The sequence below is a fragment of the Xyrauchen texanus genome, chromosome 7 (genome assembly GCF_025860055.1).
Source record: "Xyrauchen texanus isolate HMW12.3.18 chromosome 7, RBS_HiC_50CHRs, whole genome shotgun sequence".
In the NCBI taxonomy this organism is placed as follows: Eukaryota; Metazoa; Chordata; class Actinopteri; order Cypriniformes; family Catostomidae; genus Xyrauchen; species Xyrauchen texanus.
The window spans coordinates 40940565-40968516 of NC_068282.1; the positions used below are offsets into that span (position 1 = coordinate 40940565).

A 27952-nucleotide genomic window follows, 5' to 3' on the forward strand; every position below is an offset into this window, starting at 1 on the left:
ATGGCGACCTTTTGAATCACGATCGCGCCAGAGAATTATTGCACCTCGACCTGTAATTGGCCAAAATGCTCCGTTCGACATTTCCGAGACCCTCTACTCTTCCCTGTGGAACACGAAAGCTTGATTTCTGACCCACTTCCTGCGGTTTGAATTTTAGAATATTGAATATCTAAATTTCTTCTTCATCTTGAAAATCTGAAGCTGTATGTATAGTGTATTTATGTGCTGTTTGAAAATACATATTTATAAAATTGTGCCATAAAAAACTAGGCCTATTCAATTTGGTTAAATATGAAATGTCCAGGATTGGAGTTTAAAAAATTCTAATTCAAACCTATTTAAAATACAACGTAATTAAATTTGGCAAAATCACACTTATAATTCCAATTCAAATGTCTATAATTCAAATTTACACAATTTAAATTCAAATTGTTTTGTCATATTTCTGGCTCCATATAAACAATGCCTTTAAATAGATTTGGATAAAATTATGACCATATATTTTTGCAGAATTATTGTGTCATATTTGACTGTGGAAAACATTCAATGTCCCGGTATTATGTTCTGATGATCAGCTTAGGGTTGCCACCTGGGTTCGAATTATGATTTCATCTTTGTGGGGGTCTCTTAAAAAAAAAAAAAGTAGCCTATAAGCAGGCGTGGTGTGTGTGATAATTGCTGAACACTGCACTTGATTCTTTTGATTTCAATGTTTATTAATACAGGAGTAGAGAAACGACAATAATAAACCACCTTATATCACCCTGTTGCTACTGATGGTATGATCATACGTGCAAAAGGGTTAACATAAACATTGAAGGAATATATTGAAGGAAAAAAATGCTTTATTTGTAATTTAAAATAATGGTGCTGATGATTTTTAGAGACCCCCACAGGTGTATGATTTTACTGCTTTCATGGGAGCTCATCCTCTCTCTATGGGAGCTCAGCTCCCACTGGCTCCCACGTAATTCGAACCATGGTTGCCACCCTAATATTGATATTAAATCAATACAGGATGCGATTTGTCTCGTATTTAAGCTGGTCAGATGGCATCACGGTGAAATCGTTCCAGACTATAAATTGGAAAATTCGGTGGGTAAGGGACCGTCTGAAAAGTCCAGAAATGGTGGTAAAACTGTGCCGTTTTTTCAATATACATGTTCATTATGATCAAACAATGTATGAATACAATCATAAAGACAAGTAAAGGTGAAGGGAAAAAATTAAGAAATAAAATAAATAAAAAGTATGTATAAACCATCCAAAATGTATACATTAAGAAGACAAATAATCCAAATCTTTTAAATAAAAGTCATGGGTCAGGAAAGTTCTCATTTTAGCATATAAGCATTTATTGCTAAAACTGTGGAGGCTGTGGTTAGAGGCCACTATTTCTAGGGCACTAATCAAATGTCAGAAAATTTGTGACACGCTAACTCTGTGCAAAAGTTCAGATTTCCTTGTTTCTAAGCACACAGAATGCTCTTTGGAACATTCTTAAATCAGACTGAGATAACACAGATCATCAGGTTTTCCGCAAACTTGTGAAGTCCATCGTAGCTGGAGTGCAGGACTTGAGAGCAAAAGGTACATTTTTCAATTAAAAGTTTCCCTCAAACTGTTATGCGGTTGATATAATTTGTAATGAAACCCCTGTGTTAAATTAGAAAAATAAAAAATAGAAGCATTTCTGTCCCTAGCTTTCAACAATGCTCCAAAAAAAAAAAAACATCTCCACAAAATATATCATCTTTCACTTTTCCTCCCTCTATGACCATTAAAAAAGGTAAAAGTGTATTTCCAAATTATTAATATTTCCATTGATCATGATTTGACTGATGTTCATAATCTCAGTATAAAATACTATGAATAACATATTGGATCCACAATGTAATTATAAAATATTGTGAAAGAAGCAAAAAATGCTGTTTCTTCTCGATCAGACGCTAAAGAGCTTGGTTTTACAGAGTGAGACAATGTCACAAGCACATAGACAAAAGGTCTTTGTCTCTTTTACAAGATTGCAAGGCACACAGTGTTCTGCTGCATAGAACCAAACTTGGCAAAAACAAGCTAGGCAAAAGACAATCCAAGACCTCAGCTGTAACAATCTTTTAAAATATTTGATTTTTCATTTTCATCTTCTACCCTATATAGACATTTGTGGGTAAGGCCCTGCCGGAATAGATGGCAAAACTAAATTCATCACAACTAAAATAAAGAGTGCTAATTTGATTAGAAAAACAGATTTCTTGGTGGTTTCTCTTCAGGCCCGAGGGATAAACTGCAGGTTAATGGGTTTAGAGGGAATGAGCAAGGTTCGGGTCTTGGGCTGTGTCAGTGGGGCACCTTTCTCGGCTCTGACCTCATAATGTTGCATCAACTGCAGGATCAAAAGGCCAAGGATTAAATTTATGACACAGAGAGATAACTATAGCAAAATGTCTGAGATACCTGAAGTTTAAACATAATCTTCACATTAGTTAATAAGACACAGATATGAGTACATAGACTGGTAAAAAACTATTTATGCTTACGAGAGATCTATTGATTTTTTTTGCTTTTGTTCTTGGCTAACACAGAATATTTTGAATAAAGTGTGTAAAATGGAACCTACAGAATATGTGCAAATGGGTCATACTCACTCTACACAGAGCAAAGTACATTTCCAGCTCTGCCACCCTCTTTCCCACGCAGGCCCGCACGCCAACCCCAAATGGGATTGAACTGTAGGGGTGATGCTGAGAGCGAGACGGGTTCCCCCTCAGCCAGCGCTCTGGAACAAACCATTCCGCATCTGGAAACTCACTTTCATCGTGACTCACAGCGTAGTGACAGAGATGGAACTGTGTCTGTGAAAGAGAACACAAACACTGGAGTTAGGATATTAGGTATTTAATTAGACATACTGTAGAGTTAACCATACTATTTCAGACTGTTTGTACATGTATGTGTGACACAACTTGTGGATACCTTCTTAGGGAACCAATAATTATCCACAATTACTTCTGTGTCCACAGTCAAGCGTCCATTACCAGGGACAACAGGATACATCCTATGTTTAAAGGGGTCATATCATGAGAAATTGGAGCCAAGCTGCAAAAATGTCTCATTCCAAAATAACTACAATTCTGATAAAATACATGAACATATAAGAGCCTAAATTTAAGTCAATTAATAAGTCAATAATTCTGAACACCAGAATAACTAACCATACATGTGTTAAAGTCCTGACAGTGTGTACTATCTCCTGCTAATCTGCATATCAGCACAAATTAAGTTTATTTTTAACAGGGTCTGAACAGTTTACAGGGCTCATTTCAGTGCAGATTGTTTTGTGATCATGTCACAAATGTCATGTAGGCTTTGCAAAGTGGTGGTGGTGTAGTGGGCTAAAGCACTAAACTGTAAATCAGAAGGTTGCTGGTTCGATCCCCACAAGCCACCACCATTGTGTCCTTGAGCAAGGCCCTTAACTCCAGGTTGCTCAAGGAGGATTGTCCCTGTAATAAGTGCACTGTATGTCGCTTTGTATAAAAGCGCCTGCCAAATGCATAAATGTAAATGTAAAGTGTGTGTTATGTAAGAATGGGAAAAATAATAAAAATAATCCACATTTATAAAAAAACATTTAAAGGCATTTTTAAATTACAATATATTTGATATGTATATGTATGTGTGAATAATTACTTTGTTTTTTCTTTATTTACTTCTATGTTTGAATTTTTATTGTTGTTTTAATTTCATTTCATATATATATATAAAATAAAAATGTAATTCATTTATATATATAACTAAATGACAATTTTAAAATACTTGTATTTATTTGTAAATCTGTACCCTCAGTTTATAAACTTTACTCAAATAACTAAAAATGTAGGGCCAAAGACTAAAAAACTCTTCCCTCAATTTCTCAATCAGTACATGCAGATTCTAAAACTTCACCATCCTTTTATCAAACAATTCTCACAGATTTAAAAATGTTACCTTAAATTTATCTCATTGACATTTATCCTCATGCAACCCCTCGTATACAGGTTTGGACGTTGTATTTAGGCTTCGATACACGCAATGCATAATTCAAATTTATTAAAACCGACTGATCTCAGTTCAGGAGACCCTGTGCTGTCAGTAAAGGGTTCAACTTTCGACGCATGGAGTCTTGTGACATGGTGCCGACCACAGTGGAGTTCGTCTTTGGAAGAAACGCTAACAAAACTACATCTGGTAAGAAACCTAATTAAGTTTATACATTGAAACCTGTTTGAATCAAAAGATTAGAGTCTCTAGTTTCATCCGATATGCCATTAAAAACACCATGCTGCTAAACATAATGTACACTAATGTGTATTTTAGTGCATTTTTTCCTTAGAAATGCTATATTCACTGTGCATTTTCACATAGCGAATCAATGCGTCTCATCAACTGGGCACTCCTTAAAATGTGAGCTCTCATGACAAACGCAGAGCGGCTCACATGCGCGACTAATTCAGGCTTCATTGATATCATTGCGCATGTGACCCATTTACATTTTTTTTGAGAATTTGCTATTTTAAAGTACCATGGAGAAGTTCAACCATGTGAAACATCATGACAACGCCGACATTCTTAACGGCACTAATAAGGGAAAGAAACACCTGCTCAGCTCCATCATACGTTCTTAGATTTTAAACATCTACACATCAACACCCATACTAACATTTATCCGTTAACTGTAACAGAATTTGAAAACCGTGGATAGCATGGATAGTTGGAAACAAGTCATGGGTATGTAAGTATTTTGAATTGGACTAAACTAAAACATTAGTTGTCATCAAACGAGTGATCACTTGTGTGTGACTTTATTTTTTATATTATTTATCTGTATAATTGTTTTCAACATCTGAAGTACCTTATTTTGTTGTGGACATCCCAAATGTGTATACAGATAGCTGAATAAAATAATCAAATTATATTTTGATTGCATTTGAGGAAGATAATATCGCAAAAAAATATATAGCAAAAAAAAACGAAGATAATATCGGAATATCGATCTCAGGCCCTTGAATCGAATCGTATCACAGCAGACTTTGAAGTATCGGCAAATATCGGATTGCAGGTCAAGAGAATCGATACAAGATTGTATCGTGATGAAACATCAGATTTACACCCTTTAAAATAAGGTGCATTTAGAACTGTTCTAAGACCAGTGCAGACAGACAGCACACTGAAAAATAGTGTGCAAGGGAGCATCTTATAGCTCTCTATGCAGCTAAGTGCATTCACTACTAAAATCTGACCAATAGTTCAGTTTCAGGCTGCAGATAATGTTTGAACCACTCAACATGTATGGCAGACAATGTAATCAGTACATATATTAGGAATGTATAAAGTACATTTTATTTTAACATGGTTGGCATTAATTGGATAATGCCGGCCATTACTTTGCCATTTCATCTTTGATGTAATGTCTGTAATGTCTAAAAAAATTAACAACCAACACTCCTGGAAACATAAACATTATGATGAAAATAAATGACTTTCTATAGCTTGGTATTATTTACATTTTCACAACTTAGTCCCGCTGTCCACATATGTTGCCATCTATTGTAAGGAAAACTATTTGCTCTAGAATTCTTGAAAACATTTTTGCTTGTTTATGTTATGATGTGTGGAAATAGGAGAAGGTAGACGGGGGTGTGGATCCAAGTGCGGCTTTTATTTGAATTAGCACAAAAGAAACAAAACACTGGAACAAATCAAAATCCACGATGGGAGAAAGGCAAGCTAAGTACTGGAGAACAACAGGGTAACCTCGGATGGACAGACAGAGAACAGGGTAACCTCGAGCGAGCAGACAGACTGGCAGGGAACACGAACAGAGAGAGTCAAACGAGACATACGCGGAGACATGGAACGTCAACGCACGACAACCGGAAGGGAAAACAGCAGGGTTTAAATAAAGAGTGATGGTAATGACAAAATGACAGACAGGTGCGGACAATAACACACTGACAGGGCCGGAAACGACGGGAAGGGAAGTGTAGTTTTCACGAAGACAGTGAAACACGGGCGGACAACAAGGAAGACATGACAGGAAGCGTGAGCGGTAAAACAGAAAACACGGAGTGGACAACAAGGGAGCGTGACATGGACGTGACTAGTGACAGGTGAAACGGAAAACACGGGGCAGACGACACGAAACACGCTGCAGACGACACGAAACACAGTGCAGGTGAGCGAGACCGTGACAGTTTATTAGGTGCTACTATTTACAAATCAAAAGGGAAATAGAAAATGCACACAGCAGTCACGCTTGGGTCTCAGAAGGTTAAACCTAATTTATATTTGATGAATTATAAAATATTAAAACACCATTAAGATACCACAACAACTTTCATTGGTTGGTGTTAAATTAAAGAAAAAGATGAGACACAAAAAGCACTACAACTCACTAGGCTTCGCTAAAAAAGGGAATACAAGGTGATGCTAGGGTGAATTCCCCTACCTGAGAGTTTCTTTGATAACCGCCTTCATGTAGGGCATCCTGGTCAGGTGGTCTGCCGTGGGCAGCTCTTTGTTTGGACACACCATGACAACCTCGTCATAGAGCCGTTTCTGTACCTCAGCGTCACGTGCAAGGTGGTACAAGGTCCATGACAGTGTGTTCGATGTCTGTCCAGGACAAAGAATACAGAGAGAAAAGACTGTAAAATATATTGTCAGATCATCTATTCATAGACCTCAGCTGATTTTACGCTATAGACACAGATTAGTTAAGTTAATTATGCCCAAGAGGTAAGAGGGTGGGCTAGAATGTACTCTCTCGTTTTCAATACAAAGCCATAATAAAGTGCACGGAAACAGGTCAAGACAACAACAAGGAATGCTGCATTGCAGGTTATCATCCCTGTCTGTATCGATAAATGTGAGGCACAATTAAACAGCAGCAGTTCACCTTGACAGACTCAGATTCAAGGTCATAAACAACCAATCAATTATAGTATCAGAATAATATTATAACTTATTTACAGACAACAAGGTTGAGAATAAATGGCTTCTGTGTGTGTACAACTGTGCATATGGCTCTGCTGAAAAACTAGAATCAGTATAAGTTTCAGAACATATCCACATACATCAAGGTCGAGAATAAATGGCTTTTGTGTGTGTGTGTGTGTGTGTGTGTGTGTGTGTGTGTGTGTGTGTGCGTATGGCTCTGTTCCAACAAAACTCATTTTAAGGCAATTTAGACATGATTATGCTGCCTTCTAAGATACCTAATTTTGTACCTAAGGTCACATCCACACTAATATGGTTTTGTTTGAAAACTAGTGATATAAGTCGATTACAATGTTTAATCTAGATTAAATTGCATATTTTTTCATCGTTAATCACAATTAATCACAGATTTTGAAAGTTTGAAAATGTTACTGTATACTTATTTTCCTGTCAAACTTATTTCATTCTTAGGAAAGAAAACAAAACAATATGTAAAATGTGTGCATTATTTACATTTTCCAAACAAAACATTCCACAGTATAAAGACAGAAATGCACTAAAACAGCACTAATTCAAGTAAAATTCAATGTTTTGCAAAATCTAAGTGGGAAGTTGACTAACTGAAAGAACTACGTGTCTCGACCCGCTCCGAGTGGGATTTGAACTGGCGTCTCTGGCATGGGAGGCAGGCGCTAACGAGGCAGCTAAAGGTTACAGCCTCTAGCGTCAGTCGCTAATGCACCCCTTGAGGCCAGGGGAGTGAGGTTTACACACTGCACAGCTACCTACCAGCTGGCTAACGTTACATATGCAACCATAGGTTGATTCATTGCAATGCGAATTAAATCACTTAAACTTTGATCCTCCACAGACTGTGCCTATCCTCTTTGCTAAAGAAATCGTGAAGCCATTTTCATGATTCATGTCAGGGCATCAACACCAGTGTCAAGCGCTGCTATGAACTCCACATTAAAAGCTCTTGCAAACAATGTCTCATTCTGCATTTTTGTGATGGTAAAAAAATTATCAATTCAAACGAAAACATTGTATCCTTTACAGAGAATGCAATCACAGGATGCATTGAAACAAGCTCGGTGGAAAAAAAAAACAAAGTGGAAAAAGAAGAAAAAATTATTATTTATTATATAATTATTATATATTTAAAAATATTAAATATTTATGTTAACATCATATTCTATTGAAATCAATAGTAAGGTTTATTTTCCAATGCAATCTCTCTAAGTTTTGAAACAGAGATTTGTCTTTTAACTACCTCTGTAACATAACTACTTTCTCGTTTTTGTAACATGAATAATTTCTGATTAACAGCAAAATACATTGCTTGATCTACTGTACTTCCTCTTTGTTCTTACCGTATCCACGCCTCCCAGCAGAAGCTCTGTTATGCTGATATACACCTCTGCTAAGCTGAGTTTTTTGCTGGACAACAGGTATGTGAGATACATGCCCTCCACCTGCTCTCCACGCTCAATCTGAGCTTGTATGTGCTTCACCTTCTTGTCAATCAAATGTCGGGCTGAACAACAGAAGAAGACACACACACACACACACACACACACACACACACACACACACACACACACACACACACACACACACACACACACACACACACGAGAGAGAGAGAGCGATAGAAATGGCATTGGGTTATGCTGCTGTTTCCCAATCTGATTTGTTTTTCAACTCCACCATATCAGATGTATGTCAAACATGCATTCATTTAGAATAAATGTGTTTTCCTTAGCAACTTCTGAGTTAAATACAATTTAAGCCCTTTCGACAGTTGACGATTGCCACAGAAAATATTTCGACACATCCCTCAGTTTGTCAAAACAAAGAAAACAGTATGATATTTAAAAGAACATTTATTGTAATGCACTTACAAATTAAACTTATGGGACATTTGCACCACAAATAAACATTTAAAATATGAAATATAGCATGATACTGTTGGTAGAATGGTTAACACTGTGTCCTAAACAGGCAAGCATGATGCGATAAAGCGATGCTGACAAGCAATAAAAGTAATACCATGTACTTATTGTGTAACTACATGTTACTCTGCAAAATTCTCACAAGATTCACATTTGCTTCTACTGAGGTTGAGGTACGGGTTGGTTGAGGGGTAGGGTTCGGGTTTAGATTAGGGTTTATGGTAAGAGTTTGGGTAGGGTTAGGTTTAGGATTGGGGTAAGGTTAACAATGTAATTACAGATGTAAATAAATGCAGGTAATTTGAATGTATGTACAATGCAACAACTGTATGTTCATAATAAGTACGTTGTATCAAAGTACATAGTAGTTAGATACCTAATATAAAGTGGGTCTTTTTTTTGTGGCATTTTGACACATTCTGCATTGAAACCGGAAATCAAAGGGAGAGTGATAAAGGGGAATGGGAATGGTACCCACAATGGACTTGAGTACTGGTGTCCCATGAGCATCAAAGTACTTGCACTGACCACAAGACCTCTGTTCTAATGTGAATTCCACCCTCAGTGAACTCTCTGCAGCAGTTCATCTACTGAGAATAGTAGTCCTAATTTCGACAACTATTTGGACAGCAAACAACTCTATAGCTTAAATATCAAATAACCAATTAATGTATCTGTAAATAAAAGCTTTACATTTATGCTTTTAAACCCTCTGGTGAACATGCCCCGCCTCAGCATACCTACGTCATACAAGTCGTCCCATGCTTGGACAAACCGTTTCCAGAACGGAAGAATGTGACGTGTCCAGCGTGGGAAGAATAGCACACTCTCCGAGAGCGTCAACATGTCATTAACGGCAGATATGAAGCGCAGTGTGGCTGTGGGAATTTCCTCCTGTAAACAACCTAACCTCGTTTCAAATAGGACTGAGGAGATTCCTGAAAAGAGAAAAAAAAGTGTCAGTATAAAAATAGATTAGACTTTATTTCCAAAGATCACTGCAAACAGCTCCATGATAATAAAGCCCATCTATATCCGGAGTTATTTTATCGTCAACGAAAACTAAAACAAAAACTAAATGAAAATATTTTCGTTTTCTTGGGGAAATAAATAGATAATATCTTTTTATTTTGATATTTAAGGTTCTCTTAGCACATTCATTCCACAGTAGTAAATCTTGGGGTATCTTAAGAGGACATCCTCGGCTTTTTAAAGATACCAAATGTTTGGGAGCTTGGCCATGACAGCATTCTCTCCTTGGTCTATAGAAATGTATGAGATTACAATTCAGCAAATCAAATCAAATATGAATGAAATTCACCTTTTTTTATGCACCAAACACTATACAGATTTTTAAAGGTGCTATATGTAATATTTTTACTGTATTAAATCATATGATTTCCATAATAAGTCATTATGCTAAGTATAATGCTAAGTTAATATAAACATGCTAAGTTAATGTACTGGCTTCTCCGATAACAATGCTACAGACAGTATATTCTACTTTGAAATTTCCATTCTGGGCCGGAATTTCTGTTTATGTTTTGGCCTGTGTGATCCAACCCCCTGCCCAATCACTAATAGTATATCAACACCACCGGGTTGCCAGATTTGAACAAGTTTGCAGGGCAAACAACACTGCGTGCTGCAGCCATGGAAGCCACCAAATGAACTGGATCAGAGATAACAGATTCCACCTGTCTAAAACCCACCATGTCCAGAGGTGTAGTAAAACAAGGATAAATACTGGAGAAGCTTTTGGAAGATGGAGACAGCTTAAAGCCCAGAAATCCTTTTAAACGGATGCTGAGTTGGCTTATTGGCATGTCAACATTCTGGCAACCCGCATGAGCTTCAAGTCTCCATTTTTGCTCCAATATTTTGTACCCACCTTGTTGTCAATCTTACATATAGCACCTTTAAAAAAAGTGTAATTATATTTTTTTGTGTGTGTGTGTGTGTGTCGGTCTCAGTAGGATGACATCATAATAGCTTGTAAAACAATATATATTTAAAGAATGATATCTTTATAATGACAGAGCAGACAGCACATATAAAAATACGTATCAGTTGCTACTTTAAATATATCTTATAAAATTATATGTCAGTATTTTCAAAGCTGTTTTTTTTATTGTGGTGGGCATGAATGTAATGTAATAATATACATATACCTCAAAAGCCTATTGTATCATATTTGATACGTTTTAACATGATTTTTCTATAAAATAATTATAAAAATTGTAAGCACGCACAAGTTGCTTAAATTCAGCAAATACTAATTTTAAAATATCAATAACAACATACTTACTGTTACTTTTACTTTAACAAAATCAGCAAAGATCTGACATAAAAAAAGACAACGCATCACAATACGAATGTGTGCACTTTGGAAATAATATACAGAAACTTTCATCAGAAGGTATCAGGAGGCATGATTGGATCACCTGAGGCGGATGTTAATACCAGATGTATACAAGGCCATACACACCCTCAAAACCAAATTTGTAGAGCTCAGCAGCCAGATCATTGATGGTGACATGGTCCTGACTGCGCAGACGCAAGAGCTCCAAGCGCTGTAACAGATCAGTCACAACCTCGTGAATGATGGGCGCATATGCAGATACTTCTTTCAGAATGAGCATCTTAGGGTTTAGGGCACTGCGCATGCGATACCAGTCAGGGCCTGTACTGAGAGACACAGAAATAAAGATTTCAGACGGGTCAATTACAAAGAAATTAAAAACAAAATCCCATAAAAATCCAAACATGTAATACACTTTATACAAGCTGGAGACATAAGGCCAATAAATGGTAATGTAAGATATAAAAATTTATAGTTAAATAGTTAATAGTCACAAAAAATGTAATTGCCATTATTTACTCACCCTGATGTTGTTCCCAACCCATATGTTGTTATTATTTCCAAGGAACACAAAAGTGGAATGGCTTTAATAATCTTTATGTAGCTCTTTCCATATGACAGTTGAAGTTCATACTGATCATAAAAGTAGTCTATATGCAGTACTAGGTAGATTTCTTCATAATTGCAATCTGGTACTGATTACAAATTACATGACTAAAATTGGAATCAGTAAAAATCTCTTGGATAATATTTCTAAGGTAATCTAATCTATATACACTCACCTAAAGGATTATTAGGAACACCATACTAATACTGTGTTTGACCCCCTTTCGCCTTCAGAACTGCCTTAATTCTACGCGGAATTGATTCAACAAGGTGCTGAAAGTATTCTTTAGAAATGTTGGCCCATATTGATAGGATAGCATCTTGCAGTTGATGGAGATTTGTGGAATGCACATCCAGGGCACGAAGCTCCCGTTCCACCACATCCCAAAGATGCTCTATTGGGTTGAGATCTGGTGACTGTGGGGGCCATTTTAGTACAGTGAACTCATTGTCATGTTCAAGAAACCAATTTGAAATGATTCGAGCTTTGTGACATGGTGCATTATCCTGCTGGAAGCAGCCATCAGAGGATGGGTACATGGTGGCCATAAAGGGATGGACATGGTCAGAAACAATGCTCAGGTAGGCCGTGGCATTTAAACGATGCCCAATTGGCACTAAGGGGCCTAAAGTGTGCCAAGAAAACATCCCCCACACCATTACACCACCACCACCAGCCTGCACAGTGGTAACAAGGCATGATGGATCCATGTTCTCATTCTGTTTACGCCAAATTCTGACTCTACCATCTGAATGTCTCAACAGAAATCGAGACTCATCAGACCAGGCAACATTTTTCCAGTCTTCAACTGTCCAATTTTGGTGAGCTCTTGCAAATTGTAGCCTCTTTTTCCTATTTGTAGTGGAGATGAGTGGTACCCGGTGGGGTCTTCTGCTGTTGTAGCCCATCCGCCTCAAGGTTGTGCGTGTTGTGGCTTCACAAATGCTTTGCTGCATACCTCGGTTGTAACGAGTGGTTATTTCAGGCAAAGTTGCTCTTCTATCAGCTTGAATCAGTCGGCCCATTCTCCTCTGACCTCTAGCATCAACAAGGCATTTTCGCCCACAGGACTGCCGCATACTGGATGTTTTTCCCTTTTCACACCATTCTTTGTAAACCCTAGAAATGGTTGTGCGTGAAAATCCCAGTAACTGAGCAGATTGTGAAATACTCAGACCGGCCCGTCTGGCACCAACAACCATGCCACACTCAAAATTGCTTAAATCACCTTTCTTTCCCATTCTGACATTCAGTTTGGAATTCAGGAGATTGTCTTGACCAGGACCACACCCCTAAATGTATTGAAGCAACTGCCATGTGATTGGTTGATTATATAATTGCATTAATGAGAAATTGAACAGGTGTTCCTAATAATCCTTTAGGTGAGTGTATATATATACATATATATTATTTATTTTTTTGGATTACGACTGATCCAACTCTAGTTTATTTGATGTCACATGCATTTAAGTAGGATAATCTATAATATTTTGATATTATGTTGCTTGACCCTTAAACAAATTCCTTGGGTCTTTAGTGACCCGGAACCTCATTCCACCCCCTGTACCTCATCCATTATTAAGAGTCGTGCCCACACTTCTTAAGTATTCCTCAATCTCTCTCTTATAAATAGAGTACACAAAAAACTAAATTTGCACTAAATTTGGTTTAAGTACCAAAATCGTATACAATCCCCCAGGTTTTTTTGTTTTTTTTTGCACTCATAAATTATATTTTTATTTTTACACCAAAAACAGAGAACAGAACTTACTAAACATGTCTGAAGAGAACAACTGATCAATTTATACTCAGAAATCAAACCTAAACATAGACGAGGCTACAGCAGCCACAGTCACACAGTGTCCTAACCTGACAGTAAACGACACGTGATAAAAGGTATATTTTTGATGGTAATCAGAGTTTTTGTCCTAACCAGCAGTGACGAGCGACTGTACATTCTATCGATAGCTTGTTTTCTATTTTCGGCATCACTTGGAAAACTCTGTGCACAGTGAACTTTAAAAAAATAAGGCTGGGCATAGAAATGCATAAATTCTACGACTACAAACTCTTCAGACATGTTTAGTAAGTTCTGTTCTCGCCTCAATGTCGCGTGAACTGTTGCTCTCATGCCCTATAATGAACGTGACAGGAGATCAACGGTCAATGGATCTTTTTACTAAATAACAGTGTTGTAGTTGAGACCAGCTCAACCGAGTCCAAGTCCAGTCCGAGACCAGAGTAGATTGAGTTTGAGTCAAGACCGAGATCAGAAGAGGGTCGAGTATGAGTCAAGACCAAGACTGGAGAAGGTCAAGTCCAAGTCAAGAACAGTAAAGGCTGAGTCTAAGAAAAGAGTTTTTATGAATGTATTAAATACAGTACAAATGTACAATACCTAAAATGGGCCTAAAACCAAACAATAATGTATTAAATATGACAATGTTTTTCAGAAACCATTCAATTCTGATGACATTTTGAGAAGTATTTTCTTCAGTATGTGTAGCATTCATGTAACTAATGGCTAAAGTATTTCTAAAAGACTAGAGGCCATTCAGACCAATGCAGTGCAACAAACCCAGATAGCACATGTACGTCTCAGAAATATCTGTTTTAGATCTTTTCATCTGGAAAGCATCTAACATCTACTAAACATCTTAAAAAGATTCTAAATTATAAACGTCTCATTTGCGGGATTTCTTATTGACATCCGAAACACACTTATTGACATACGTCTTATAGTTGTATTGCAGATGAGCAAACAACGTAAAATAGATGTCTTCCAGATGTAAAAACAAATAGACGTCTGGGTATTGTACATGTGCTATCAGGGAAAAGAGTATAACACAGGTGTCTCATTTTTACAGTTGATGTTCTTTTTAACTTGACAAAAGAACTTAAAAAGAATTGTGGCATTCCTGCATGAGTCGCCAAAAACACAGCAATACATAATGCAACGGTCAAAGACATCTATTTAGCATGTTTACATAGAAAAAAACTGAAAAAATAGCATGAGTGGATACAACAATGCGTTTGGTGTGAACAAATACTTATTAACCAGAAACAGCACCAAGTTGGAATTTTCTTAAAGTTACCTCTCAAAAAAGCAGTCTTTTGTTGACTGTAGGTAAATTTATCCAACAAACAAATCAGACTGAATAGCCAATTGATTCAGACCTTTTTGCTAACCTGTTTGGACAATTTGCTGAAAAGAACCAACTCATTTGAATTGTTTAATTGTGAACTGGCTATCACTAGTTCTGATTCTACTCAGCAGATTGAAATACGGGACATGATGTCAAGATCTCTGTTGTTGTCAGTCAAAAATGTTTGTCAGATCAGTCGAAGCTTTACACTGTATATTTTTTTGAAAAGGGGCTCGACTGGACTCTTCTTGTTCAAGTTCGAGTCAAGAATGAGTTGAGTCCATGACAAGACTGAGTCCGGTCTCAAGTACTACAACACTGCTAAATAATACATTTGATTTTGGTTTGTTTCATACCAAACCTTATCGTATGCTTTCATAAAAATGATGAGTCTCATGGAATAATTTATTAGATTTCTGAATTATACTTTTGCATTCTTTTGAAGCTTGAAGAGGTAGTCACTATAAACTGCCATTGTGACATCACTGAGCACAACATTGTTTCACAATTTCTCCCTTTGTGTTCAGAAAAAAGAAAGAAAGTCATACAGGGTTATAACAACACAGTGGTGAGTAAACTATGTCAAAATTTTCATTTTTGGGTGAAATATCCATTAAAATTTTGGTCTCTTCCACACAAAGCTCTCATATGTCTACAGAAGACATTTTATGATACTTTTAATGTGCTTTCAGAGCTGGTCACTATGTGACTGTCATTGTATGGACAGAGCTGCAAAAAAGATTCTACAAAAATGTCTACTTTTGTGTTTCATGAAAACAAATAACAACAATATGTCTTTAGAACGACAGAAGGGTAACTAAATTATGACAGAATTTTCATTATTGGGTGAAAAGCCGATAATAGGCCTTAAATGTGAAGACAATCCATAAACTGGGGCAGGAAGACCAGTCAAATAAACATGTTAGGTTTTTTTTTTTCTCTGGCAATAGGCTCTGTAATAGACCAGTAGTATGTACTGTATATGTGTGTAAGAAAGAGACACATACTCCACATGAAGTCCATACGCTTGTCCTCTCATGTCTCTGTACTCTCTCCAGTGTGGCAGGTCCGTCCGCACTGGGTACATGCCCTCCTGACGGATCACCTGTGCGATCAGTTCTGCTGTCGCCACATTCACCACATCAAAGGGCCCAAATCGGGAGCGCCAGATCGGACCATACAGGCGTTTGTGCTCCACCTGCATAATGGGGGAAAAAAATAACTTTATATTGGTAATTTGTAGGGCTGTCGATTTAACGTGTTAATTCAGTGCAATTAATTTGACAAGAAATAACGCGTTAAAATAATTAACGCAATTAATCACACTGCCCCCGGACCATAATAGGGAAGATTCCTGAGAAATGCAAGCTTGTAGTACCACCTGTTTACTCCAGAGGGCAGTAAGTGAATTTCAGCTGTATGAGCAACGCACAGTTTATACAGTGAAGAAAACAACATTCAGCAGACACACAACCCAAACATGCGTTACGTTCTTGCGTTCAAAACACTTGAAGGAGCGCAAATGTGACCTAAGGGATCTCAATATGTGTTTAAAGATTGAGTATTAAACTATATTTAACTTGACACAGTGACCTAAACATTTTATGTTTATGACAGAACACACCCGAGACGCTACACAAGCATGTCTGACGCAGGTGTAAACTGACGGGCTCTTAAACAAGACCTCATAATAAATCTCCAACTGATTGACAAATTCACTTGTGTAATGGATTGCTGTGAACTGTATGCCAATGATTGACTTATGATCAATAATATGGTAGTAAACAATACATTGTATTCTAAAGCTGCTTTTTGTATTGTCTTATCAATGATTAACTCTTCTTCCACAAGAATGTAATGCATTTTAATCATCTGAATATTTGTTATAAATATATATATATATATATATAATTTTTAAATATTTAAAGATAACTATGTATAATTATATATTGATATTAATATGTATAATCTTTATATATCGTGATTAATTAATCGGGACACCATGTAATTAATTTGATTAAATATTTTAATCAATTGACAGCCCTAGTCATTTGTTATTTAGCTTACACTTTTACTCAAAGTGACTTTTAACACACTTATTACAGGGACAATCTGTGATTGGTTAGCAAAACATGTAGTCCCACCCCAAATTTCATACCCTCAGTTGAGCCAGAAGTTTACACGACAGGCCGCTCAAACTAAAAGAGATACATTTTCAGACTAGCTAACATGCACAGGCCACACTCAGATAGGCCTACTTTTTGCTGTTTACAGGGTTTAGGGCTGTTTTGTAGACTAGTTCCAATAAATGGGGAGGAATTTTTGAGTTCTGAAAGTTAAAATATGTTTTCATTTTGCTATGAACTCAAAAGATCAATATAAATTCGATGATAGAGCCTTACTCTAGTTCTAGGACATAACAGTGAATAGAGAATGCAACCCTTGGATAACAAGGCAATGTACAACACCACCCCCACAAAATATGCTGAGATATCTGATCTCAAGAGATCTAGGAAAATGCTGTTTCCTCATTCAACAAATATCTTTTGTGTTTATAAGCTCCCAGCACCTCCTGATCCTTTGAGATTTAAGGGTGTGTTTTTTTTTGTTTTTTATCTCCTTTTCTCCCAATTTGGTATGGCCAATTCCCACTACTTAGTAGGTCCTCGTGGTGGCACAGCAACCACAATCTGTGTGGCGGAGGACAAGTCTCAGTTGACGGTCAATCCACGCATTTTATCACATGGCTCGTTGCGCATGACACAGCAGAGACTCACAGCACGTGGAGGCTCATGCTACTCTCCGCCATCCACGTACGACTTACCACACGCCTTATTGAGCGAGAACCACTAATCGCGACCACGAGGAGGTTACACCATGTGACTCTACCCTCCCTAACAACCGGGCCAATTTGTTTGCTTAGGAGACCTGACTGGAGTCTTAAACTTTGGGCACTTTCAGCACTGTGGACTTCTTTTAAGTATAGTCTGATTAATTTGTCTTGCTAATGCTCATTTTATAGCTAGCATTTTAAGTATCTTAAATAAACAGAATCCAATCTAACTTATATATAACTTTTGTATAATTTGGTAAAATTACAGCTTGATTGGAAATGAGCCCCAATAAAATTATTTAGCTCACAAGTGTTAGTTTTCATCAAACATCACTTGTCTCATAAATCATTGCATGCTCTTCACGGACACTTTTGTCGACTTGGTTAACAAGTACACTAACTTTTGAAAAAACTTTATTTTGGGCAAAATTGTTCAGTGTGTTGGAAATGACACCCCAACTGTGGGCCATTCGTAATTAATTAAAAATGTTTGAAAAATTTGTAGAGCTCATTATCAGTAATCGAAATGGTTTATGTTTGTTCACTCTTTGTTAGATTATCCTAATTTAAACATGTAATAATCTGTTTGGTTATAATGGATTTTTATAGTTTAATACTAGTCTAAAATGCTAAAATATTAACATCTGTACATAAGAAATTTGAATAGTACCAAAAATAAATGATGAAGACTTTGTTTCTAAGTTTCTAAGTCTTATATACAACAACCTACATACAACAGAAAGAAAAAAAGCTGAAATTTGCTTAATAAAAATCATCCCCTGGGACATAAAAGTGGCTGAAATTGAAGAAACACCCTTATATGCTAAATTACATGTGTGTGTATATAAAATAAAACAATAGGGTCAGTAATGGGACTAGGGATGGGCGATACCACTTATTTTCTTTTAGATCCAATTAAAGTACTTTTAGGCCAGTATCGCCGTTATCGATACTAATACCGATACCTCTAATACAGAGGTTTTCAATTGGTGAGGCGTGCAAGGGGAAAAAACCATAGCTGTTCACGTCTGTATACATCTGTCCTGCTAGCTTGCATGTTAAAGTGCGTGTTATGCATATGCGTGTTGTAAAATGGATCGCTTGTAATGTCTACAATACAAAACTCTACAGGAGATGAGGCAGATTCTGCGCCAAGCAAAAAACGGACGAAGTATGATCACGAATATTTAAAGTTGGGATTTTCGTGGACCGGTCCCGATGATGCGCCGATGCCACAATATGTTATTTGCAAAGAGGTACTAGCAAATGATCGTATGAGATCCTGTAAGCTCCGGCATCACATTGAGGCCAAGCACTCTAGTCTGGAATTTTTGGACAGAAATCTGAGAGAATTGCAAACACAAAAGAGAGTAATCCAGACTTTTTGCTCTGTTAATACTAAAGCTGCGTTCACACTGGCAGCTATTTGTCGCTGCATTTCGCCATTGGCTGGTGGTTAGGTCGCTAGTGGTGTGTATGGAGAGTCTAAACAGCACTGTTTCTTTACAATTAATATTATTATTAAAATATTGGGATCACGTGAGCTCTACCATCTTCTCTCGTATTGGCTGTCGCTCCCGAAAGTCGCACTTCATTTGCATAAAGTTAAACATTTCTCAAATTTGTCATCACTGGACACACCCACATCCAGTCGCCAATGGTCACCGTCACTCGTGTTGCCTGTGCACATCAAAAAGTCAGACTCATTGTTCCTACTGATGTAGGGGTGATGAAAATGAAGAGGCGCAATCAGATTTTTTTTTTTCTTTTTTTTTTTTTGCTTAACGTATGCCTATATGGAACTGATTTTTACCCATTTGATACTGTGACATAACAGCGCTGTCCATTTGCTGATGTTGTTTGATGTCTGATGTTGATGTTTTAAAAGTTCCAAAGTAGCCTAAAATTTCCAAAATAGCTCTTATTCAATTGAGATGACGTTAGTAGCCTGTGGCTGTTAATGAACATGTTTCCAGTTTAGTTATTTGACCGTCAAGGGTTGTCTGGTCAGTGATTCAAAAATAGAGCTGTCCATCCTGCTGTTCTCGTTCTATGGCTCATTTTGTTGGCTTTTAGGTTCTCTTACGAGAGGTTCTCTCGTATTGCGTAACGGGAAAGATTCATCTTTTCTGAGATATTGAAGCCAAAAAATTATCCTTAATTTTGTATCATTTGTCAACGCAGTGCAGCAACTGCAGACCTTGAGCGGGCTAGCTAGCGAGCTCATTGGTTGCTCTGCGGCAACTGCTGCAGCCTATAGACGAACTTGCGTGAACTCGCGCCCAATGAGAGGCGCCCGCGCGCTCACTGTCCCAAAGCCCGCCAGAATGGGCGTGGCTAGGGTGCATATAAGCGCAGTTCATAGGCTGGAACCCTGATTTTCATCTCTTCAGTGAAGCTCTTTGCATCTCTGAAACTGCAAGAAGCCGCGTCGCCGTTCGAGGGGCATCAAGCAAGCTTGGACAGCGCTCGAAGAAGCCGGCCGCCGCCACCTTCAGCCATCCTGCGAGCTACGCCATCCGGCGACGTATCCTTTTTAAAGCAAACTAGTTCCTCAGTGAACTTCACAAAAGAGCACGAGCCTCTTTTTAAAGATGCCTCGCACCTGCGGTTCATGCCGCACCCCTCTCAGCGCCGGAGACCGCCACATCATCTGCGCTCTCTGCCTGGGACTGGGGCATGCAGAGCTCGCCTTCGCTGACGGCGGATGCGACCTCTGCGAGGAGCTTCCGATGTCGACCCTGCGGGCTCGACTCGAAGCGCTCAGGACCGAAGCCGCCGCACCGCCTTCTGTTTCGCCGCGCCGGAAGAAGCACCGCTCCCAAAGGCTGCCGGAACCGGGTTTAGAAGCGACTGTCTCGCCGGAGCCTCTCCCTCGAGCATCGCGTTCACCCTCCCCGCCCCCCCGGGACGCGCAGTTGCCGCCGAGCGGCCGCACTGCTGCCACCTCGGAGAGCGAGGCGGAGGACAAGGGCTGCTGTTCCATCATGGCTTTGGACAGCGAGGAGTGGTCACAAGCCTCCTCATCGGCCCAGGAATCCAGCAGGACCCGCGCCGGAGTCGAAGGGGAACTGATACGCCTCACACAGGCCGTCGACCGCCTCAGGCTCGAGTCGTCACCGCCCCCTGAGCAGGCTCCCAACAGACTCGACGGCTGCTTTCTTCAAAGCCGTCACCGCGCGGCGCCCGCGGCCCGGGCCGCTCCCTTCCTGCCGGAACTCCACGCTAAATCGTGGAACGCGCCTCTCTCGGCCAGGATTCGATCCCACGTCTCCACCTCTCACGCTTCAGTGGACGGCGCCGCCGAGAAGGGCTACTCTTCCATTCGGTAGCAGCACACCTTTGCCCACCCTCCGCGAGATGGCGGTCTAAGCCAGTGCTCCCGTCTAAGGCCTGCAGAACTACTTCCGCCTGTGTTGGCCGCGCCTATTCCGCCGCCGGCCAAGCCGCATCTGCTCTGCATTCCATGGCCGTCTTGCAGATCCTCCAAGCGGACCTTCTTCGGGAATGGGATGAGAAAGGCAGGCACCCAGAGGCTGTTACAGATCTAAGGAGCACAACGGACCTCGCCCTTCGCGCCACCAAAGCTGCAGCTCAAGCCCTAGGGAAGTGCATGGCCTCGCTGACTGTAACCGAGAGACACCTGTGGCTAACGCTAGCTGACATGGGAGAAGCTGAGCGCTACACGTTCCTCAACGCGCCACTCTCTCCGTCCGATCTCTTCGGTTCCGCGGTAAGTGGCATTGTTGACCGTTTTTCGGAAGTCCAGAAAGCCACCCAAGCCATGAATCTCTTCCTTCCTCGCCACGCTAGCTCCTCTGCAGGCCGCCCACGTAACCAGCCTCCTGCACGAGCATCTTCACAGCGCCCAGCTCAACAAAGCCAGACTTCCCAGCGTCGACAGGGCGGCCGCCCCAGATCGCGCTCAGACAGCCGCCGCAGACCGCCGCCCCCCCCCCGCAGGCCTCGGCCTAAGATTGCGCTGAAACCTGAACAACCGAAGTCCTCCTAGCTTTGTTGAAAAAACGACGGCTCAGTCCCGCCGCGGCCGGACCACCATCAAAGCTTCGCCCCCTGTCAGTCCCCTTCTCTCAGGCTACTACAGTGGTGAATTCAGCAACCAACAAGCCGGTGATACTACCCGCTTGCCTGCACTCAAACGCCGTTTTCACGGCGACACAAAAAGATCTTGTAAAGAGCAAACATGTCTTATGTGTAGAAAATGTGCCCACAATCCAGTGTTCACCCCTACACACAAGCATTACACTTCCCGTGTCCCTATTAGAGAGCAAACATGTCTTATGTGTAGAAAATGTGCCCACAATCCAGTGTTCACCCCTACACACAAGCATTACACTTCCCGTGTTCCTATCAGAGCACACTCACATAAAGCGGGCACAGCCCGCTCAAGTGTTAGAGTCAATAAACGCGCGCACGGGCTCCCCTCTCTGCCCGCTCTGTCACACGGCCAGCAAACACCCCTCTATGTGTAAGTCCCGTGCCCGTGACTATGCTCGCGCATCACTTAACAGATGTGACTCTTTCCCCATTCATCTCAATCGGGAAGTCACTCACAGAACAGCATGTCCCTGCTGTCTGCGAGCAGTCATGCATAAGCACAATAAGCGCGCTCACACATTCTGTTCAGCCCGTTGTGTACGGCAATCAGGGCGACTCGGCCATTCACCCTCTAGCGTTACGCTTCAAAGCGTGGGAAGCTATCCCAGGGATATGCAAATGGGTGTTAAGCACAATAAAACAGGGCTATTTGCTACAGTTCGATCGCCGCCCTCCCCGCTTCAGGGCGCGGCTCGAAACTACTGTGAACACGGAAGCAAATAGCAAACCTTCTGTGCAAAAGGGCCATAGAGAGAGTGCCGCCTTCACTGAGCAAGTCAGGGTTTTACAGCCGTTATTTTCTTGTCCCCAAGAAAGACGGCGGCCTCAGACCAATATTAGATCTCAGGGTTTTGAACAAGGTGCTTGCAAAAAGACCGTTCAAAATGCTTACAATCAGGAAACTCCTTGCGCATTTGCGCCAGGGGGACTGGTTTATTCCTCTCGATCTGAAAGATGCCTATTTTCAGATTCAGATAAATCCCCGTCACAGGCCATTCTTGAGATTCGTCTTCGACGGTCAGGTTTATCAATACACCGTCCTTCCGTTCGGCCTGTCCTTAGCACCCCGTACTTTCACGAAGTGCATGGATGCGGCGCTCGCACCCCTGCGGAGTCAGGGCTTGCGAATTCTGAACTATTTGGACGATTGGCTGATTTTGGCACAGTCACATACGGAGCTTCTGTCTCACAGGACAGTTCTCCTCAGTCATCTGAACAGTCTGGGTCTTGCAGTCAATTGGACCAAGAGCTCACTACAGCCCAGTCAGGCAATTTCCTTTCCTTGGAATAGAACTAGACTCTGTGGCAATGACAGCTTGCTTATCTACACGGCGCGCGCGTTCAGCGACGTTCAGCGACTAGCCGCGTCTTTTCAGATGAACAGCCTCACGCCTCTGAAAAAATTTCAGAGAGTGTTAGGTTACATGGCCTCAGCCGCAGCAGTACTTCAGCTGGGTTTACTGTGCATGCGCCCGCTTCAGCATTGGCTAAACACCCGCGCGTCTCGCCGGGCGTGGGCCACAGGCCGCCAGCCGATCAGAGTGACTAAGACCTGTATATCAGCTCTGCAGCCTTGGACGGTGGCCGAATGGTATCAGCGGGGAGTGACGATGGGAGCTGTATCTCGAGGAAAAGTCATCTCGACAGACGCGTCCAACACGGGTTGGGGCGCGGTCTGCGAGGGCTCGCCGGTTTTCGGCCTATGGTCAGTTCAGGAAAAGCTCCTTCACATAAATTGTCTGGAAATGATAGCGGTCGAGTACGCGCTCGTGCGCTTCCTCCCGGTCATTCAGGGTCACCACGTCCTGGTCCGTTCGGACAACAGATCTGTGGTATCCTATCTAAACCATCAGGGCGGTGTCAGATCCAGGAACCTCTTCCATCTGACAAAACGCATACTAAGTTGGTCCCAGGGCCACCTGCGCTCGCTGAGGGTGACGCACGTGCCAGGCCACCTGAACAACGGCCCAGACAGACTGTCCAGAGACAATGTTCCCCCAGGGGAATGGTCCCTGCACGCTCAAACAGTCCAGAAATTATGGCAAATATTCGGCAGAGCAGAGATAGACCTCTTCGCGTCAGAAGAGAACTCTCACTGCCCAGTATTTTTCTCGAAAAAGCGAGGACGCGCTGGCCCAGGACTGGCCCAACCGCCCGCTTTACGCCTTCCCTCCCGTCTCGCTATTGCCACAGGTAATGCAGAGGATCAGGGAAACGCGTCACTCGGTGCTCCTCATAGCCCCGCGCTGGGAGAATCAGACATGGTTCCCGGAGCTTACGCAGCTATCACTGACAGCCCCGTGGCCCATCCCAGTGAGAGCAGATCTCCTCTCTCAAGCTCGCGCCACGATCTGGCATCCCCACCCAGAGCGCTGGGCGCTGCACGCGTGGGTGATCAACGACTACCCGTCGCTTTGCCAGAAGGAGTAATGAACACTATCATACACGCTAGAGCCCCTTCCACGAGAAGACTCTATGCGTCCAAATGGTCGGTGTTTTCAAAATGGTGCACCGACAGAGACCTGGACCCACGGACATGTGGGGTGTCGTCACTGCTCGTGTTTTTACAAGAGCTGTTGGATAAGGGCAGATCCCCATCCACGCTCAAAGTGTACGTGGCGGCCGTCGCGGCGTTCGCCGAACCCCTGCACGGCCAGTCATGGGGAAAAAACGAGCTGGTCATCCGCTTCCTCAGGGGAGCTAGGAGGATGAACCCCCCGCGCCCCCCATCGGTTCCTATCTGGGATCTTTCTGTAGTTCTCGAAGCTATGAAAGCCCCCCCTTTCGAACCGCTTGAATCCGTGGATTTGAAATACCTTTCACTCAAAACCGTTTTTCTGACTGCCCTGTCATCAGTTAAACGTGTGGGGGACCTTCACGCGCTGTCTGCCAGCGCTGCGTGTATGGAGTTTGGACCAAGTGACTCCAAGGTCATTTTAAAGCCTAGACACGGCTATGTCCCCAAGGTGATCGGTACTCCTTTCAGAGCACAGATTATTTCCCTATCGGCTCTGCCAGCATCCGATAGCGAACGCGACACAAATCTCCTTTGCCCAGTCAGAGCACTGAGATTGTATACTGCGTGCTCCGCATCTTTCAGACGCTCTGAGCAGCTTTTCGTTTCGTTTGGAGGGCGCACCAAAGGTCTCGCCGCCTCGAAACAGACACTGTCCAGATGGATAGTGGACGCTATTGCTGCCGCGTATGCGTCAAAAAACCTACCATGCCCGCTAGGCATTAGGCCTCACTCCACTAGAGTCATGGCCTCCTCGTGGGCATGGTCCAGCGGGATTTCCATTCACGACATATGTGTGGCAGCGGGCTGGGCTTCCCCCTCCACCTTTGTCAGATTTTACAATCTGGAAGTACCCGCTCTGCAGGCTAAACTGCTAGCGGTTTAATATGCTACAGCTCCCCTGGTGAGCTGCATTAATGGGACACATTCCACACAGACCGGCACCGCCGCTCTGTCTATGTGCTTATGTACTACACACACACTGGCCCGCACTCTTGCCGGCCAAATATTAATTCCCCACTCACAAGGGCTCCCCGGGTCCCCTTAATTCCCTGGGGCTCATGCAGTGGATGCTTGGCGCGCACGGCGTTGACAAAGGGTTCCCGTAGCGTAAGCTAGCTTACGCAATACGAGAAAACCTCTCGTAAGAGAACGAATCAGTTACTAACGTAACCTCGGTTCTCTCTAGATGAGGGAACGAGTATTGCATAACCGGCCGTGCTCGCGCCACGAGCGATTTTTCGCTTCATTCAATGAAAACCAGGGTTCCAGCCTACGAACTACGCTTATATGCACTCTAGTCACGCCCATTTTGGCGGGCTTTGATGCAGTGAGCGCGCGGACGCCTCTCATTGGATGCGAGTTCGCCCAAGCTCGTCTATAGGCTGCAGCAGTTGCCGCAGAGCAACCTATGAGCTCGCTAGCTAGCCCGCTCAAGGTCTGCAGCTGCCGCACTGCGTTGACAATGGATACAAAATTAAGGATAATTTTTTGGCTTCAATATCTCAGAAAAGATTAATCTTTCCCGTAGCGTAAGCTATCTTACGCAATACTCGTTCCCTCATCTAGAGAGAACCGAGGTTACGTTAGTAACCGATTCGTTTTTCTGTCATTAGCCTACCTCAGGAAAACACTGCTCTCTCTTTGAACGAGCGCTGTGACTGAAAGGGTGAGCTCATATAATTATTATTTTCCACTTCGAAGCTTATGAGATTCATTAATGTGCATGTTATCTCAATAATTAGATCACTTGTTAAAAAAAAACTTCAGAATCGATATTTTTAGGTGAGGATCGATATTCTTGATATCACATCAGTATCGGAAGTATCGATCCGCCCATCCCTGTGGATCATTCAAAGAAGGATAACATTAGCTTATTAGTCCACTAGAAACATTTTCATGTATAACATGAACAAAAATTATAAGGCTACATATGGATACATTTCAATAGAAAAGCTGTGAGTCTTATATTTGAGCTTGTTCTAAGCATTGATGCATTATATTTTTGCTACTTATTATTCATTGAAGTATGGATTTGTTTATCCATAACAGATCATTAGCTAATGTACAAAAATGGTTAGAAACATTATTACATTTTGATGGATGTCCAACATGCAGCAATGTACAAAACAATTGATTAAGTAGTGACTTAAAATAAAATAAAAATATATAAAATGTTACCAAACTATAGGAAGAGGATTAGGGCCAAGTAATAATAAAAAAATAAAACCATCTCGAGAATAAAGTCATTATAATGCGAGATTAAACTCGTTAAATTTAATCTCGCATTATAATAACTTTATTCTCGATATTTAATGAGTTTATTCTCAAGATTGTATTTCGACTTTTTTCTCGAAATTTAACGAGTTTAATCTCGCATTATAATGACTTTAATCTCGATATTTAATGAGTTTATTCTCAAGATTGTATTTCGACTTTTTTCTCGAAATTTAACGAGTTTAATCTCGCATTATAATGACTTTAATCTCGAGATGGCTTTATTTTTTTTTTATTATTGCTTGGCCCTAATCCTCTTCCGTAAAACTATGCCTGACGTGTAGAGTAGAAAAAACTTTACCTCTCAATAATAGTTGATATTGAATCGACTTTATTGCTGTTTTAATCGTTACTTACGTCGAACATTTAAATGGATAAAAAGACGTTTTACCTGCATTGCATGACTTTTATCCGCATATCCTTTCACGAAGAGCCAGTACACTGTAGTGGCCAGACTGGGTCCTGGTAGATCATCTATGGTTTTGTTTTTGCCCGTCTTTTCTGAAGTGCTCTGCAGGTTTAAATCGCTAGTTTGCGACTTCAGTGTTCGCGTGACTATTTCATGAATTGGCGCGAATTTTCTAGCGACACGAGATGCGAAGTGATCGGCTCTTACAAGAGCGGAGGACAGCATGATTGGTGGGATCTTTTACTATTGCTCTGCGCACAGTAACGTCGCAGATATTTTGTCAAACTCAGGGCGGGATTCTTCGTCTGTGTCTCAAAACCTAGAGTATAGTGAGCTGCCTGCCTACCTAGCCAGCATGATTAGGCATTAAATATCTTCTACCAATACTCAAAAATCATCCAAAAATGCTGCCTAGGACTGCTGCAGCTCACTAGGTTTTGAGACACGACCTGCGAATCGGTGAGTGCGGCCACACCTTGAGTTTGTTTATCTGCCGAGACTTAAAAAAAAAAAGCAGGTTTTTTAGTTAAGTGTACGGTAAGTAGTCTCTGAATAAAATATCTTGTGAAACCTGAGCATGTGTAAATTTGTGTAGGTACATACCTTGAAGTCTTGGCATAAAATAAAAATTGCTCTCCGTTTCCTACTGTTACTGTTTATTAACCGATGTTGACTTTTTGACAGTCCCTTTAAATAGCGGGGCATGTTGTCACAAAAGGTACCTGCCATTAAATAGCCTATTAATATT

At 41.1% G+C, this 27952-nt stretch overlaps 1 protein-coding gene across 2 annotated transcripts; it reads right to left on the minus strand.

The window, feature by feature from the left end:
- Nucleotides 1–27952, minus strand: LOC127647100 (sterol 26-hydroxylase, mitochondrial). Of its 2 annotated transcripts, none has more exons than XM_052131198.1 (9): nucleotides 27808–27952; nucleotides 16059–16249; nucleotides 11425–11624; nucleotides 9677–9874; nucleotides 8355–8518; nucleotides 6491–6657; nucleotides 2977–3058; nucleotides 2649–2855; nucleotides 1–2386 (listed from the first exon to the last, which is right to left on the minus strand). In XM_052131198.1, exons 1-9 carry the CDS (start codon nucleotides 27931–27933, stop codon nucleotides 2270–2272), a joined length of 1452 nt encoding a protein of 483 aa, XP_051987158.1. In that variant the 5' UTR covers nucleotides 27934–27952; the 3' UTR covers nucleotides 1–2269. The 2 variants fall into 2 exon arrangements, with proteins under 2 accessions (XP_051987158.1, XP_051987157.1); XM_052131197.1 differs by lacking the exon at nucleotides 27808–27952 and adding an exon at nucleotides 27187–27640.

Coding starts and splice junctions, on each gene's coding strand:
- LOC127647100 (XM_052131197.1), bottom strand. CDS start 27,429: ATGCTGTCCTCCGCTCTTGTAAGAGCCGATCACTTCGCATCTCGTGTC. Junction 16,250..27,186: donor ATAAAAGTCATGCAATGCAG/GTAAAACGTCTT, acceptor CCCATTATGCAG/GTGGAGCACAAACGCCTGTA. Junction 6,658..8,354: donor TGCTGGGAGGCGTGGATACG/GTAAGAACAAAG, acceptor TGTCCTGGACAG/ACATCGAACACACTGTCATG.